The sequence below is a fragment of the Triticum dicoccoides genome, chromosome 1A (genome assembly GCF_002162155.2).
Source record: "Triticum dicoccoides isolate Atlit2015 ecotype Zavitan chromosome 1A, WEW_v2.0, whole genome shotgun sequence".
Taxonomy (NCBI): Eukaryota; Viridiplantae; Streptophyta; class Magnoliopsida; order Poales; family Poaceae; genus Triticum; species Triticum dicoccoides.
The window spans coordinates 412,246,839-412,262,943 of record NC_041380.1 but is presented as its reverse complement, the minus strand read 5'-3'; the positions used below and the strand labels follow the sequence as shown (position 1 = coordinate 412,262,943).

Here is a 16,105-nt window from a genome sequence, read left to right as displayed (position 1 = left end):
CTATGATTTTCCTATTCCTATAACATTTCTATCCTATGAATCAAAGGAGGCCTAAAATTTTTGTGTAGCTCAGTAATAGGAGTCTACACTATTTGCCGACAGACTGTGGTGACGTCCTTCCGGAAGAAGGCACACCTGGAGCCCGATGTCATGGCAGGCGCACGACATTATCCTAACTATACATGCACTGTGCTACTTTCAGCACCAAACTAAACTCATCCAACCAGCACATACATGCAGAAAAAGATCTAGCATGTGCATAAACAGTACCACATATAGTAAACCGGGGACAAATCACCGGTCGAATCAACGTCATAGCGCGTGTGCGGTGTGATGAGAAAAAAGGAAGTGGTGGCTCAAGTAACATCACACCTCATCATGTACGGCAATCTCGCTTGCCAAGCTACCAGCCCGAGAATCTATCCCACGCGCACGCCGACTGAGCCAAGTTTTGTTGTAAGGACATGTACAATGGTTGATCAGATAATTTTATTTAAGTTTTGCATGTAAATTAGAGATAATAAAAAAACATGTCTATAATAGGCCATCTCTTAACCTTATCTATAATAATTAGTAGTTTTTAAAAATATGGTGAGACAAATTATGCTAAGAGATCATCTCTTATCTTCTCTTAAATAAGATAAGACGAGCCTTCTCTTATGATTTCTATCTTTTTCACCTCATCATTTATCCTATGTGACACTCTTAAGATAGAACCATTGTACATACTCTAACTGGATGTACAGTGTGGGGCCGTCGTACAGGTTTCCCCACCACGAGAGGGCTGCTAATTTTTATTCACAGGGATTACTGAGTCAGATTTTTGTATAGGTTTTGGTCTTTGCGTCATGTACGCTACAAGATGAACATAAACAAAATTATATACAGTGAAGGTTTGGACGAGTACCGCTTGGGGAGCAAATAATACACACTTCATTACCTGGGTTTTTCTTGAGAGAAAAATGTTCATGTTTCTTTTCGTGCCAAATAGCAAACCGGGCCGGTGTTAGCAAGACCCATCGTACATACCTAATATAGCTGATCCTATGAACTTATTTCTGCAGCTACAATCATACACGGAAAAAGATACACCAAAACATGCAACGACCACATCTCATTGAATTATCAAATTCCCACATTAACTCGCGAGGCAATCATCTAGTGTATTTAAATAGTTTGTCTCAACTATCTCTAATTCTCTCATTACGTTGTCTCCCACCTCTTCAACTACGCCACGCCAACATCCATTAGCACTATTTTTAGGCCTACGCAAACCACATTCATGTACTCCCGCCGTCGCAAATACAAAGTGCATGGAGAAAGTCCACCTCAACATGCAAATAAGCATGCTAATTTCCACTCTATTATGCTATTTATATTTAATTAATATTTTGCAACTACAAACTAATGAAACTCAGTAAATCGTATGTATTTTCAGTTTTAACTATCACATTATTACTCAAAATATTCATGTTCGATATAATTGAACCTCATAAAAATATATCACAACATATTTTGGCAACAACGTGTGAGGTGGTATCATCTGTTTCCTATGTAAAGAAATATAAAAGCGTTTAGATTATTATAATAATGATATAAACGCTCTTATATTTCTTTAGTGCTGAAATAAACAAACCTATCCATTGTCTCGACCTCGTGCGCGCCGCTGACGATCATGCCCCTGCCTCGTCGCACATTTCAGAACGGAACGGGGACAAAACGCAACTTCAAAATGTTATATTTTCGATTCGAAGACCTAAAAGTTGTTGACGGAATGGAATACGCCGGGTCAGTCTCCGAGGAAATATACCCCGTCCCGTCGTCCCATCTCCTTTCCTTGTTCCATGGGCAAAGAAGGCATCTTCGTGTTGCTGTGCAAGCGGACGGCCCCGCGCTGCTGCCTCGGCCTCGGTCTGCATGCTATCTGTAGCTTCTACTGCACTCCCGGGCTCTTCATCCCACCTCTTCGATCTTCCCTCCCCAGCTCTCCTGTCCTTTAAAAAGCTCCCTCCCTCCCCAGCTTTCACTTCACACCACAGCTCGACTCACGCCTCTTCCTTGGCGCCAGTCCAATCCTTGCTTGCTTCCCCACTTTCTTCCTTGGCCAAGTTAACCAGATCGATCGACTGATCCTATCCATAGCTCCAGTCCAAGCTCGTTTCTTCAATCCAAAGTCAATCGCCCTCATCCAAGAAAGATCCAGGAGAAACGATCAGGGCATCTCCCAAGCTAAAGAAACCGTGCGTGCGTACTCCCTGTCCATAACTCCATATCCATCGCCATGGCCGGAGAAGGAGAGTGCTATGTCCCTGCCCGTGCACACCACCGGCGTCGTCGGTCGCGCAGAAACTAAGAGAGGAGGGGGAGAAGAAACTCTTTCGGGTTGTTTCTTTGGGGTAGCGAGAATGCGGCAGCTGTCGTCGCTGCTGCAGGGGCTGGCCCGATCCATGGCTCTGGGAAAGGAGAGGAAGGAGGAGGAGCAGGGGACGGTGCTGCGGACGTCGGGGACGCTGCGGGGCGAGGGCTCCGGGACCTTGGCCGCCGTGTGGTCTCGCCGCGGCGAGAAGGGCACCAACCAGGACTGCTCCGTTGTCTGGGAGGTGAGTTCCATCTTCCATCCATCGCCTGCTTTGCTCTGTGTTTCATAATCCGCTCGCTGCATGTTGATGCTCTGTTCCACGTCTCGTCGCAATCATTGGTGACTTTATAATAGTAGTAGCGAATTAGCGACGAGACAACTCAATATTCTCACTGACTTGGAGATTCTCATAAGGAACTTAGTTAGGAAGAAGAAGAAGATATTGTGCCATGGTTCGTTGGCTTTGTCCCCTCATTGCTGTAACCTGTTGAAGAAGAAGTCTAGAATAGTTTCTGACCACTGAATAAATCAAACAGCTTCATGTACCTGTCTCAGTCTGCCTGAGATATGGGCTTCAGCTCTCTCCCCCTTCGTTTGCCTAATCAATTTTCTGATTTTTCTTTATCTTTGTGAGGTGGTTTAGTTCGTTTTGCACTCTTCAGTACAGTTCTGTTGTTGCTGCGACAAGTCTACAATACATCCTAGACTCAGTATGTCGTTGTGCCAAAAAATATTGCGTTGAATTATATTGGTTATCCACAAGAGAAATTTATAGACAGAAATAAAGATATGTTTCTTAGTAGAAAAATGGACCAAAACTGATTCAGTAAACGAGACTATAATAACAATCTATCGGAGCAAAGTGCCCAACCGAGCAATGAGGTAGTCTCTTTACTAAATTACTGATGTTGGCCCTTAGTTAAGCAGTTTTTTTCACTGATGTAGTGCTACGTGGCTTATCTAGACATAGGTTTTGTAGCATGTTGTTCACGAGGTCCTTGGATATGGCGCTTGCTTTTGGCCTCTAGGCGTTTCTCTTTTACTATACTAGTACTACTAACTGTATCTCCATGCCAAAAAGGCATAATACGTGTCTCGGTTCGTTGGAGAGAAAAAGGTGTTAGGTTTCTTGGTTTCTGAATCTAATGTGTAGCTTGGGTCGTTATCCAAGAGGTTATGACTGCGATGGCAGAAAACGGTGCACTACCAAAGACAGGTTGCATGAGAAACAAAAAATCTCAACTTCTCAAGCCGTACATCTCTAATTCCTAGTTCAATCTCGAAAAAATATCTTTAATTCCTAGTATTTTCATGCATATTTCAAGTTCAAAATAGCCAAACCGAAATGGACACCAAGCTAAAAGTAAACTTGTTCTGTGGTTTTCTCCTTCTCTTCAGGGGTTCGGATGCCAGGAGGACACCATCTTCTGCGGCATCTTCGACGGCCACGGCCAGTGGGGACACTACGTCTCCAAGGCCGTCCGGGACTCGCTGCCGCCGTCGCTGGTGCGCCGCTGGCAGGAGGCCGTTACGCTGGCGTCACTCATCAACGGCGAGAAGAAGCTCTGCCACTCCCAGTTCGACCTCTGGAAGCAGTCCTACCTGGCGGCCGCTGCTGCCGTCGACGAAGAGCTCCGACGCAGCCGCCGCCTCGACGCGGTCAACAGTGGCTCCACTGCTCTGTCCATCATCAAGAAGGGTGACACGATGGTGATCGCGAACGTCGGCGACTCACGAGCCGTTCTGGGGACCACGTCGGATGACGGCAGCATCGCCGCCGTCCAGCTCACCGTCGACTTCAAACCCAACCTGCCTCGTAAGTACGCTGCGACAGACGCGCCGCTGCACGTTCAGCATTCTTGGGACGGCCATTACTCACCCACGGTGAAAACTGAATTGCAGAGGAGAAGGCGCGCATCGTGCAGTGCAAGGGTCGCGTGTACTGCGACGAGGACGAGCCCGGCGTGCACCGGGTGTGGCTGCCCGACAGGGAGGCGCGGGGGCTGGCCATGTCGCGCGCGTTTGGCGACTACTGCGTCAAGGACTACGGCGTCATCTCGGCGCCGGAGGTGACGCAGAGGAGGATCACCGCCCGGGACCAGTTCGTCATCCTGGCCACCGATGGGGTAAGCAGCCAACCACCTTTTTATGCCTTGGCTGTTGGCACAATCCTATTGCATCGTCTGATGGTCGTCGAAAAATGGCGGCAGGTTTGGGACGTGGTCTCCAACGAAGAGGCGGTGCAGATCGTGGCGGCCACGCCCGAGAGGGAGAAGGCGGCGAAGCGCCTGGTCCAGTGGGCCGTCCGTGCCTGGAGGCGCAAGCGGCGGGGCTACGCCGTCGACGACTGCTCGGCGATCTGCCTCTTCTTCCACCACTCGCCGCCATCGTAGACGGACGGCTTCGTCCCTGCATTGCCGTGAAGACCAAGCAAGAGAAAACGCCCGTCCTTTTCTTGGTAGAGTGAGTGCAGACGTCGCGGTCAGAGACCAAAATGGAAGATCACAGCAAATCACAACGTGCGGCAGTCGGGACGGTGGGCGAACTGCTGCCGGTCGACGGCCGGAAAATCTCCCCCAAAATGCACGAGAATCAACAGCAGCCAACGGCAAGGGGGCAAATGCATTTTTGTCCTCATTTTTTGTGTATGCCTCCGTCTCTGTTATGACGGGAAATCGTCACAATCATTGCCTTGTTATCTGTGTACATCAATCACAACAGGGTCATACATCACCGCCTTTGGCGCCGATAATTTGCGCCCAAAACAATCTCAATCTTAGATATTCTGCACTGAAGCATCATGCATTATTTGGTGCATCCCTGTTCATATCGACTGCCGATTCGGTAGGAAGCAGTCACACAAGTGAGAATTTCAATCTGTGGTGGCTGTGGCCGTGAAAGTCATCGTCGAGTTAGCCGCCGTAGCGACTTCTTAGCGTCTCCGGTGGCTCCTCTTCCATGATGCCAGCTCCGGTCGTGGCCAAGTATTCCCCTATTGTGGTTCTCCGGTCACCCAGATAGGTGTGGTCCAGGAAGTTGCTATATGCTGGTTCTCCCAGATTCTTGGCAGCAAGAACACTGCAAGGCAATCAAAACCCGTGTGAGGTGGTCGCAATATCAGAAGGATCGGACTTTATCTACACCCCCCTTGATGATAGAGACAGTTCGATAGAAAATGCGTTGGTACAAGAACTAGAATGTTCAGAGCAATGACTTATTTAGTTATTTTTGCTTCATGATGCATCTTGCTTTCAGATGTCACAAAGCAATGATATCATCTTGCTTGCAGAATGCCCCTTGCTTTGAGATGTCACTGATGAGATGTACCAGGAGAACAAATATATCATATAATAATCGGTGTCTCGGTGGAGTTCAAAGGTGTACAGTGATTTTAATATGCAGAAGATGCCTTTGCTGATGCTTATAACGGGTTTATTGAAGAACAGGATAATTAAAAAAAAGAAGCAACTAAGTGGATAGTAAGCATAAGATGCCTGAAGAGTAAACATACTTACCAGTGCCTGAGATATAGACGACAGGGTAAGATATCATCCCTCCATATTTTATCAATGTTGTACCGTCCATAGTGCTGATTATATATCTCTTTGCTTCCTGCAGAAAGAATTGGTCAACGTTTCAGTGTGTTACATGGAATTAGGAATGAGATTACAATTTTGGGCTGTCTTGTGCAATTATCCAAAAGTAAATAGCTTTGTACCTGCATAAGGCATCACTTTGCCATAAAAGGGTAAAAGAAATACTACCATGCTTAAAGCTTTGCTCATCGTCATAAAGTTTCACTATTTGAACAAACTTGTCTGTGTTAATTCTACTCTGATGCTTTTGTCATCCTATGATTCCTTAAAATCCTGATTTCTTTTCAGTGGAACTTGATCCTGCGATTCAAAGTATATGTGTGACCCAGTTTTAAAATAACTTTATATTATACATGAGCAAACTATTACTATCCTAGTAACCAATTGTTGATATCTCGTTGTATTTTTATTCAGGTATCACCCTGGCGATTTATGTAATTTTACCCTAGCTGGTCAGTAGTAAACAATTGCGATAACAGAGGCAGATAAATATGCTAAAAGACCTCAAAGAATAACATAGTTAAAAGTCATATCTTGTTATAAATTAACACAAACATGCAACAATTCTTCTCAGAAATTGTTATCAAATATTATTAAATACTCCCTCTGTTCCTAAAGTATAAGAAGTTTTGGCAGTTCAAAGAGGAAAACAGGATGCTGGACACAAAAACGTAAAAGAGAAGTCTAGATCATCACTCCAATGTATCAGATGAATATAAAAAGGGATGCCAGGTCACCAAGAAAATAGTCTTTCTAGTTTCTACCAAATAATGGAAAAAGAAATATTACATCTGTCTCAAAATGTAAGACGTTTTTTGACATTACATTTTGAGACAGAGGGAGTATATCCTACCAAGCTCTGCAGCTAAGGGCCTGCTTGGATATCGTTTCCTTTCTAAATCCCCCGTAAAACATTGCCGGGTAAGAAAAAGTCAGGTGGGTTCGCTTGGTTCATCGGATTGGGCGTGTAATATTTACACCTGTATCCCCTATCATGCTCTTATTCAGTCGGTTTATGATACAGGCCTCGACTCGTCGTTTTTTTTCCGGCTGGAAAACACCTGTGGCCCAGTAATATACGCATGTAAACTAATACAGCTGTATAATATTTACACCGATGCCAAGCGGGACCTAAGTATGTCTGGAGCATGGTAGCCAAATGTGTAGGACCTGTAGATAGACCTGGTTGTTTCTGCCAGTATTTCTGGTGGATTCCTACTTTCTTGCCTAGTAGAAGTCAAAACTTACAAATTGTGGGCTTGGCGGCTCTTTGCTGGGTGATGTGGAAACTTCCACCAGAGTTTGTTTTGAATTTAAACTGGTCTGATAGCCTGCTGAATTTGAGTGCTGTGCATGCTCGTTTATGCATTACTGGGCAGGCCTATAATCTGATGAAGTTCGTGTGATGCTGGAGGAAGGAGCGAATGCACTGCAATGTGAGGCACTGACGGCCCATGATGATGGACATGGTGAAGGAAGAAGGCAAAATCTGCGCCTGGAAGATGATGGACATGAGGAAGCTGAAGAGGACGATGGAAATGGGAACATAGCTATGGAGGAAGACTAAAAGAAAAGGCTGAGGTTTCAGTGGATACGGATGATCTGCCTTTCTCCTGATGATCTGGCACCCCTGACAATCAAGTTGTGTGCTAGGGTAGTTGGCTTTCAATCTCTGTAATATACACCGTCGTTTTCTTAGCAGTTCTTGCTGCTGTTAGCTTAGATGCGGCAGCGGCCTGCGAATTCTGCGTTAGGCCCTTTTATTTCAGTTTGGACACAAATTTGCAATGGGTGCTTTTGTTTTATTTTCATTTCGTTATCTTTTGATAGTGGAACCCAATCCCTTTTTCAGATCGTAATGGGAAAAAATCCTACCATATCTTATCAATAGTCAAACAGACAAACCCATTACAAAGTCAGTAGCAAAGTCATTGAAATGAAATGCAGAACTGAAAGAAATTTGAGTGTCATATAGATTCAACCTTTGCATCTCACTTGGAAATACTCTTCATCGCTATAGCGTGCACAGACAACCTGAACCAATAAATTCCATCAAGATGAATAATAACTGCATTGCAGGAAAGATCAAACAAAAAACTAAGCTAGAAATTCAGTCCCAAAATACAGGCCCTTACAGCTGGATTTGGAAAAGGCGCTCCATCCAGTCCTTCAGGGGCCACCTGACAACACATATATACATAAACAAAAGAGTTAGCCTAAATTAAAAGCCAGGACTGGACACTGGACAATCTAAACTCCACCAAAAGCCAGGCTTGAGATGAAGAAACTGAAAACCTAACAAAATTGGTTAGCATGCAGTGAATTAACTGCTCACCCACCGCAAGAAATCTGAACTCGAGCTCCCTCTCGATGAATGCTGGCACCTGCGAATATCCCAATTCAGTACTTCACTAAAACCTAAAAAAACTTCACTGGATTGCACATGAACAAAAAGTTGCACACTATCATAAAGTGCAGCACAGTACCTCCTCCTCCTTGATTTCAAACACAGTGACAACTATCATTTCTCCCTCACAATGCTCCACGCTTAAGCTTGAGAACTCCTACAAGTCAATCCCAATACTTCAATGAAAATCAAAACTTTATGGAAACCCAAATAAAAATGCAAGTTCCTGGCAGAAGCACACTAAACTCTACATCCTCAAACATACAAATCTAAAATCAATAATTTCGATCTATCAATAAAACACCACACTTTCCTTTCTTCTATTACCATAGACAGCGAAGACGAGTATCCATGCTTCAGAAAATCTGCTTAAGCAGTAACAAAAATCCTCTTCTGCTTGCAATAGAGTACTACAATAATTATCTTATACATTCGTAAACATATTTCCATGCCTCAGTTTTGTTCAGTGCGACATGGTTTCATCCTTTTGGACTCCACAAATGGATCAAAAGAAGCTTGCGTTCACATGGTCAAATGATCCCACGAATAACAAAGAGAAACATTAAGCAATAGAAAAAAAAAATCACATGTTAGTCAATATAAAAGGCAAGCAATTATACATAAGACGAGTTTCATGCATTGGTCAATATTAAAGATAAGCAATAAAATATCTTTTTCAGAATTTTGTAAAAAGAAAAGTGATACGGTCATCTCCAAAATTGCATCTAGCTCATATCAGTGGTGGTTATTTGATTGGACAGATGCCCTAACTGCACAATGAAAACTTCTCTTTTTTCCCTCTGTATCTTTCAACATAGCAAAAATCGACAGTCAAGCGCAACTATGGAAGAGGTGAAAAATCAAAACCATAGAGAAGCTCAATTCCCTATCACCCTCACTATTTGGTCATCCAGGAATTCCAAACATCACAACATTCAGGCAGAATTGCATATGACAGCTCCGAGCAATCCATCCATGTCCCTATGGAAAATTGGAAATACTACACACCTTGTAGAGTAATCAGACACTACTACGCCACAAACAGAAATGTGAAATGCAATCGGACGAACTATGCGTACACAAAGATGAAGCACAAGTACTGACAAGAGCATCATAAAGATAAGCATACAGTCTGCTTGCCTTAGTGGCCTCAATGGCGATGCCGCGCTCGAAGAAGATGGGGGCGGCGTGGGCGAAGACGCGCCGGAACCCGCGCAGCGCCGCCACACGGAACCCCTTCAGCTCCGGGAACGTGCTCCTCGCGCTCCGCTCTGGCGTCAGGGGCCTCGAAACTTAAGCCAGTGGTTTGGACTCGGAGTTTGTTACTGACGGGGAAGAGCGGTGGCACTCACCGGAGAGAAGGGAGCCGAAGCCGATGACGGAGATGCGGCCGTCGGGAGAGGCGATGCCGGCGAAGTCGGCGGCAGAGGCCAGCTCGCTGAAGGCGTCGCCGACGCTGCTGGTGGCCCGGGCGGCCGCGGTAAGAGGAGGCATGAGGCGGCGGCTGCGGCGGATGGACGGCAGAGAGGGTTCCGGCGATCGCCGGAGGTGGAGGAGGGGTCGTCGGTGGAGGGTGGGGCGGCCTGCCGCGTTGGATTTTGATCGGACAGCTGCGGATGGCCCGGGGCGGAGCGTTCCGGCGGAGGCGATGCCGCGCATTATTGGGGAAGGACAGGCAGTCGTGTGCTTCGCTTACAGTCACCACGGCAGCTTATTGGTTTTCTAGGGAGATCGATCTCACATTAGGTGAGATCAATGAGATCAAATTTACGAGTACATGTTAAAACATTGTTAAAAAATTATAGAAACACTCAAAAAGTTTCAGTCATAATTCGACCTACATTAATAAAAACAAAAACAAAAAAGAAATTTGAACATGAACAGTGTCAAAGTACTATTCACTAAAGCTGCCACTATTCATATTCAAATTTGTCTTTTCTAGATCTCCATATGTACATCGAGTTTTGAGCTGATTTTTTAGAGCTGGAGACAGACCCCGCATGGATATTGTCAAATAGTTTCAGAATTTTTTGATATGTCTAAATTTTTTTTAGGGTTGATTTCACGATCTCACCTGATGTGAATCTCACACAAGTCTCTTCTGGTTTTCCAACACCAACAATCAATCGTGTTGTTGACGAGTAAATTAAGCCATCCATACGTGTAACACATGTTCGTGATGTGAGGAATATATTTTTAAAAATAGAAAAAATTAGCACATGACTATTGTTACAACTTTAAAATAGTCACTAGAGCATGTATTGTGGTTGATAAGATGACTTATTTTAATCATATCACTTAATCAAGAGATGACAAAAAAATTAACACACGATGGGTTATCTCTTAATATTATCTCTAGTAACTAGATATTCCTATAAACACGATGAAAGATTTGTTACTAAGATATTATCTCTTCATTAAAAGGTTTCTCTTTCCTCTATGTTACTCCCTTCGTATCGTAATATAAGATGCTTAACTTTTAAAAACGTCTTATATTATGAGATGGGAGAGTAGTATTTATCTTGCATACCATTATTAAAATAACACTATTGCACATGCCCTTAGTAAAGAGGTGTTTAATCTGAACAATCATGTTTTAATCATGTATCCACACATTTTCTATCAATGAAATTAATGATGCTTGATCTCTCACTTCCTTTGATCAACTTTACTTCTAGGGACATTTGTGGGCTGTTTAGTTCCTAGACACACCTTGCCACACCTTACCACACCTCACCTTAGGCAAGTTTGACCAAATTAGGTGGATGTTTGGTTCTAGCCACACCTAAGGTGAGAATATTTTAATGAGCAGTGAACCCCACATATCATAAACACAAAAGGTGTGGCAAGATTTCCCTTAGATAAGCCGGAGTGAGGCTAATGATTTGAACAACTCAAGTAAAGCAAGTGTAGCAAAAAAAATATGGCAGTATAGGGCAAAGATAGTCACAATCCAAACAGCCCCTTACATTTTTCTTCCTAACTCGAACCCAATATTGATATTTGCTCCTAATTTTTCATTGTGTTAAAATGTGTCCTTCTTCCGCCTGCTGGTGCTTCTATAGGAATACTCTTCCGTGTCGTTTTCGTCTACGCAAAGGCATTTGGCCATTTTACGGAACGTTTCCTGAACAATTTTGCCCATGTCTCCATATGTCACTTACAAATGGGCCTCCTCATCCATGCGAAAAAAACTCTCTCTGATCATCTCTCGTTATTTGACTTACATGTGGGACCTAACTAGAAAACAAAAAATTGAAAAATTACAAAAGGGAAAACTCTCTCTACCGCAACCACTCTCTCAACTCCAGCAAAATTGATTTTGCGACCATGGGTCGCTGCAGCCGCTAGCTCCCCACGCATCCATGATTTCTCCCCCTCCCCCTCTCTCTCTCCACTCACCGCACGTGTGCTCAGTCGACGAACTCGCGCCGCGACTCATCCTACGGATAACCTAGGCCTCCTTGCCCTTATCCCCACAACAATCACACCACTAGGGAGTTCTTGATCAACCCGCACCACTCTCTAGTCCCCTCTCTACAATCTTCCTCCTTTGGGGCCGCCGTATCTAGAGCACGCTCTGTTAGGGAATGTAGCATGCAATTTCAAAAAATTTCCTATGGACACGCAAAATCTATCTAGGAGATGCATAGCAACGAGAGGGGGAGAGTGTGTCCACGTACCCTCGTAGACCGAAAGCGGAAGTTCTTCTTACCCTTGCCTTTCTTGAACTTAGTAGTTTTATTCACCATCAACACTTGATGTTCCTTTTTGACTTCTACCTCTGCTGATTTCAGCATTGCAAATACCTCAGGAATGGTCTTTTCCATCCCCTGCATATTGAAGTTCATCACAAAGCTCTTGTAGCTCGGTGGAAGCGACTGGAGGATTCTGTCAATGACCGCGTCATCCGGGAGATTAACTCCCAGCTGAGTCAAGCGATTATGTAACCCAGACATAGTGAGTATGCGCTCACTGACAGAACTGTTTTCCTCCATCTTACAGCTGAAGAACTTGTCGGAGACTTGATATCTCTCGACCCGGGCATGAGCTTGGAAAACCATTTTCAGCTCTTCGAACATCTCATATGCTCCGTGTCTCTCAAAACGCTTTTGGAGCCCCGGCTCTAAGCTGTAAAGCATGCCGCACTGAACGAGGGAGTAGTCATCGGTATGTGCCTGCCAAGCGTTCATAACGTCTTGTTCTGCAGGGAGAACAGGTGCGTCACCCAGCGGTGCTTGTAGGACATAATCTTTCTTGGCAGCTATGAGGATGATCCTCAGGTTCCGGACCCAGTCCGTATAATTGCTGCCATCGTCTTTCAGCTTGGTTTTCTCTAGGAACGCGTTGAAGTTGAGGACAACGTTGGCCATTTAATCTACAAGACATATTGTAAAGATTTTAGACTAAGTTCATGATAATTAAGTTCATCTAATCAAATTATTCAATGAACTCCCACTCGAATAGACATCCCTCCAGTCATCTAAGTATAACATGATCCGAGTTAACTAGGCCGTGTCCGATCATTACGTGAGACGGACTAGTCAACATTGGTGAACATCTTCATGTTGATCGTATCTTCTATACGACTCTTGCTCGACCTTTCAGTCTTCTGTGTTCCGAGGCCATGTCTGTACATGCTAGGCTCGTCAAGTCAAGCTAAGTGTTTGCATGTGTAAATCTGTCTTACACCCGTTGTATGTGAACGTTAGAATCTAACACCCGATCATCACGTGGTGCTTTGAAACAACGTACTGTCGCAACGGTGCACAGTTAGGGGGAACACTTTCTTGAAATTATTATGAGGGATCATCTTATTTACTACCGTCGTTCTAAGTAAACAAGATGCAAAACATGATAAACATCACATGCAATCAAATAATAATAGTGACATGATATGGCCAATATCACATAGCTCCTTTGATCTCCATCTTGGGCTCCATGATCATCTTGTCACCGGCATGACACCATGATCTCCATCATCATGATCTCCATCATTGTGTCTCCATGAAGTTGCTCGCCAACTATTACTTCTACTACTACGGCTAACGCGTTTAGCAATAAAGTAAAGTAATTTACATGGCGTTTCTCAATGACACGCAGGTCATACAAAAAATAAAGACAACTCCTATGGATCCTGCCGGTTGTCATACTCATCGACATGCAAGTCGTGATTTCTATTACAATAGTATGAACATCTCATACATCACATATATATCATTCATCATTCATCACAACTTTGGCCATATCATATCACAAAGCATTTGCTGCAAAAACAAGTTAGACGTCCTCTAATTGTTGTTGCATGTTTTACGTGGCTGAAGTAGGGTTCTAGCAAGAACGTTTTCTTACCTACGTGAAAGCCACAACGTGATTTGTCAACTTCTATTTACCCTTCATAAGGACCCTTTTCATCGAATCCGTTCCAATTAAAGTGGGAGAGACAGACACCCGCCAGCCACCTTATGCAACTTGTGCATGTTAGTCGGTGGAACCGGTCTCACGTAAGCGTACGTGTAAGGTTGGTCCGGGCCGCTTCATCCCACAATACCGTTGAAGCAAGATAAGACTAGTAGCGGCAAGAAAGTTGACAACATCAACGCCCACAACAAATTGTGTTCTACTCATGCAAGAGAACTACGCATAGACCTAGCTCATGATGCCACTGAAGGGGAACGTTGCAGAAAACAAAAAATTTCCTACGGTTTCACCAAGATCCATCTAGGAGTTCATCTAGCAACGAGTGATCGGATTGCATCTACATACCTTTGTAGATCACGCGCGGAAGCGTTCAAAGAACGGGGATGAGGAAGGCGTACTCAACGTGATCCAAATCACCGGAGATCCTAGCGCCGAACGGACGGCACCTCCGTGTTCAACACACGTACGGTCAGCGTAACATCTCCTTCTTCTTGATCCAGCAAGGGGGAAGGAGAGGTTGAGGAAGATGGCTCCAACAGCAGCACGACAGCGTGGTGGTGGTGGAACTGCAGTACTCCGGCAGGGCTTCGCCAAGCACTATGGAGGAGGAGGATGTGTTGGAGAGGGAGAGGGAGGCACCTAAGGCGTGGGTTGAGATGCCCTCCTTCCCCCACTATATATAGGGAGCCTAGGGGGGGGGCGCCGGCCCTAGGAGATCCAATCTCCTAGGGGGCGGCGGCCAAGGGAGGAATCCCTCCTCCCCAAGGCACCTAGGAGGTGCCTTCCCCCTTCAGGACTCTTCCCTTCCTTATCTCTTGGCGCATGGGCCTCTTGGGGCTGGTGCCCTTGGCCCATATAGGCCAAGGCACACCCCCTACAGCCCATGTGCCCCCCCGGGGCAGGTGGCCCCACCCGGTGGACCCCCGGGACCCTTCCGGTGGTCCCGGTACAATACCGGTGACCCTGAAACTTGTCCCGATGGCCGAAATAGCACTTCCTATATATAATTCTTTACCTCCGGACCATTCCGGAACTCCTCATGACGTCCGGGATCTCATCCGGGACTCCGAACAACATTCGGGTTACTGCATATACATATCCCTACAACTCTAGCGTCACCGAACCTTAAGTGTGTAGACCCTACGGGTTCGGGAGACATGTAGACATGACCGAGATTGCTCTCCGGTCAATAACCAACAGCGGGATCTGGATACCCATGTTGGCTCCCACATTCTCCTCGATGATCTCATCGGATGAACCACGATGTCGAGGATTCAAGCAACCCCGTATACATTCCCTTCGTTAATCGGTATGTTACTTGCCCGAGATTCGATCGTCGGTATCCCAATACCTCATTCAATCTCGTTACCGGCAAGTCACTTTACTCGTACCGTAATGCATGATCCCGTGACCAGACACTTGGTCACTTTGAGCTCATTATGATGATGCATTATCGAGTGGGCCCAGTGATACCTCTCCGTCATACGGAGTGACAAATCCCACTCTTGATCCATGTCAACCCAACAGACAATTTCGGAGATACCCGTAGTATACCTTTATAGTCACCCAGTTACGTTGTGACGTTTGGTACACCCAAAGCACTCCTACGGTATCCGAGAGTTACACGATCTCATGGTCTAAGGAAAAGATACTTGACATTGGAAAAACTCTAGCAAACGAACTATACGATCTTATGCTATGTTTAGGATTGGGTCTTGTCCATCACATCATTCTCCTAATGATGTGATCCCGTTATCAATGACATCCAATGTCCATAGTTAGGAAACCATGACTATCTGTTGATCAACGAGCTAGTCAACTAGAGGCTTACTAGGGACATGTTGGTGTCTATTATTCACACATGTATTATGATTTTCGGATAACACAATTATAGCATGAATAAAAGACAATCATCATGAACAAGGAAATATAATAATAATGCTTTTATTATTGCCTCTAGGGCATATTTCCAACAGTAGTCAAACGTCTTCGCGATCCAACCGATCAAGTATCGAACGTACGGCACCTCCAAGTTCGGAACACGTTCAGCTCGATGACGTCCCTCGAACTCTTGATCCAGCAAAGTGTCGAGGGAGAGTTTCATCAACACGACGGCGTGGTGACGGTGATGGTGATGTGATTCATGCAGGGCTTCGCCTAAGCACTACGACAATATGACCGGAGGAGTAAACTATGGAGGAGGGCACCACACACGGCTAAGAACAATTGATGTGCTTTGGGGTGCCCCCTGCCCCCGTATATAAAGGAGGAGAGGGAGAAGGCCGACCATAGGGGGTGCGCCATGAGGGGAAACTGACTAGG

At 45.1% G+C, this 16,105-nt stretch overlaps 2 protein-coding genes across 3 annotated transcripts; one reads left to right on the top strand and one right to left on the bottom strand.

Annotated features, from left to right (window-relative positions):
• Positions 1–2,002: 2,002 nt before the first annotated feature.
• Positions 2,003–5,127, top strand: LOC119276449 (probable protein phosphatase 2C 48). 2 transcript variants are annotated; one of them, XM_037557509.1, is made up of 4 exons: positions 2,003–2,600; positions 3,758–4,175; positions 4,262–4,485; positions 4,570–5,127. In XM_037557509.1, exons 1-4 carry the CDS (start codon positions 2,304–2,306, stop codon positions 4,750–4,752), a joined length of 1,122 nt encoding a protein of 373 aa, XP_037413406.1. In that variant the 5' UTR covers positions 2,003–2,303; the 3' UTR covers positions 4,753–5,127. The 2 variants fall into 2 exon arrangements, with proteins under 2 accessions (XP_037413406.1, XP_037413398.1); XM_037557501.1 differs by having other exon boundaries at positions 4,262–5,127.
• On the bottom strand, positions 4,974–10,041 carry LOC119276465. Its single transcript, XM_037557520.1, has 8 exons — positions 9,715–10,041; positions 9,503–9,633; positions 8,442–8,519; positions 8,295–8,339; positions 8,091–8,135; positions 7,938–7,989; positions 5,875–5,971; positions 4,974–5,437 (listed from the first exon to the last, which is right to left on the bottom strand). Exons 1-8 carry the CDS (start codon positions 10,019–10,021, stop codon positions 5,272–5,274), a joined length of 921 nt encoding a protein of 306 aa, XP_037413417.1. The 5' UTR covers positions 10,022–10,041; the 3' UTR covers positions 4,974–5,271.
• Between the last annotated feature and the right edge of the window lie 6,064 nt (positions 10,042–16,105).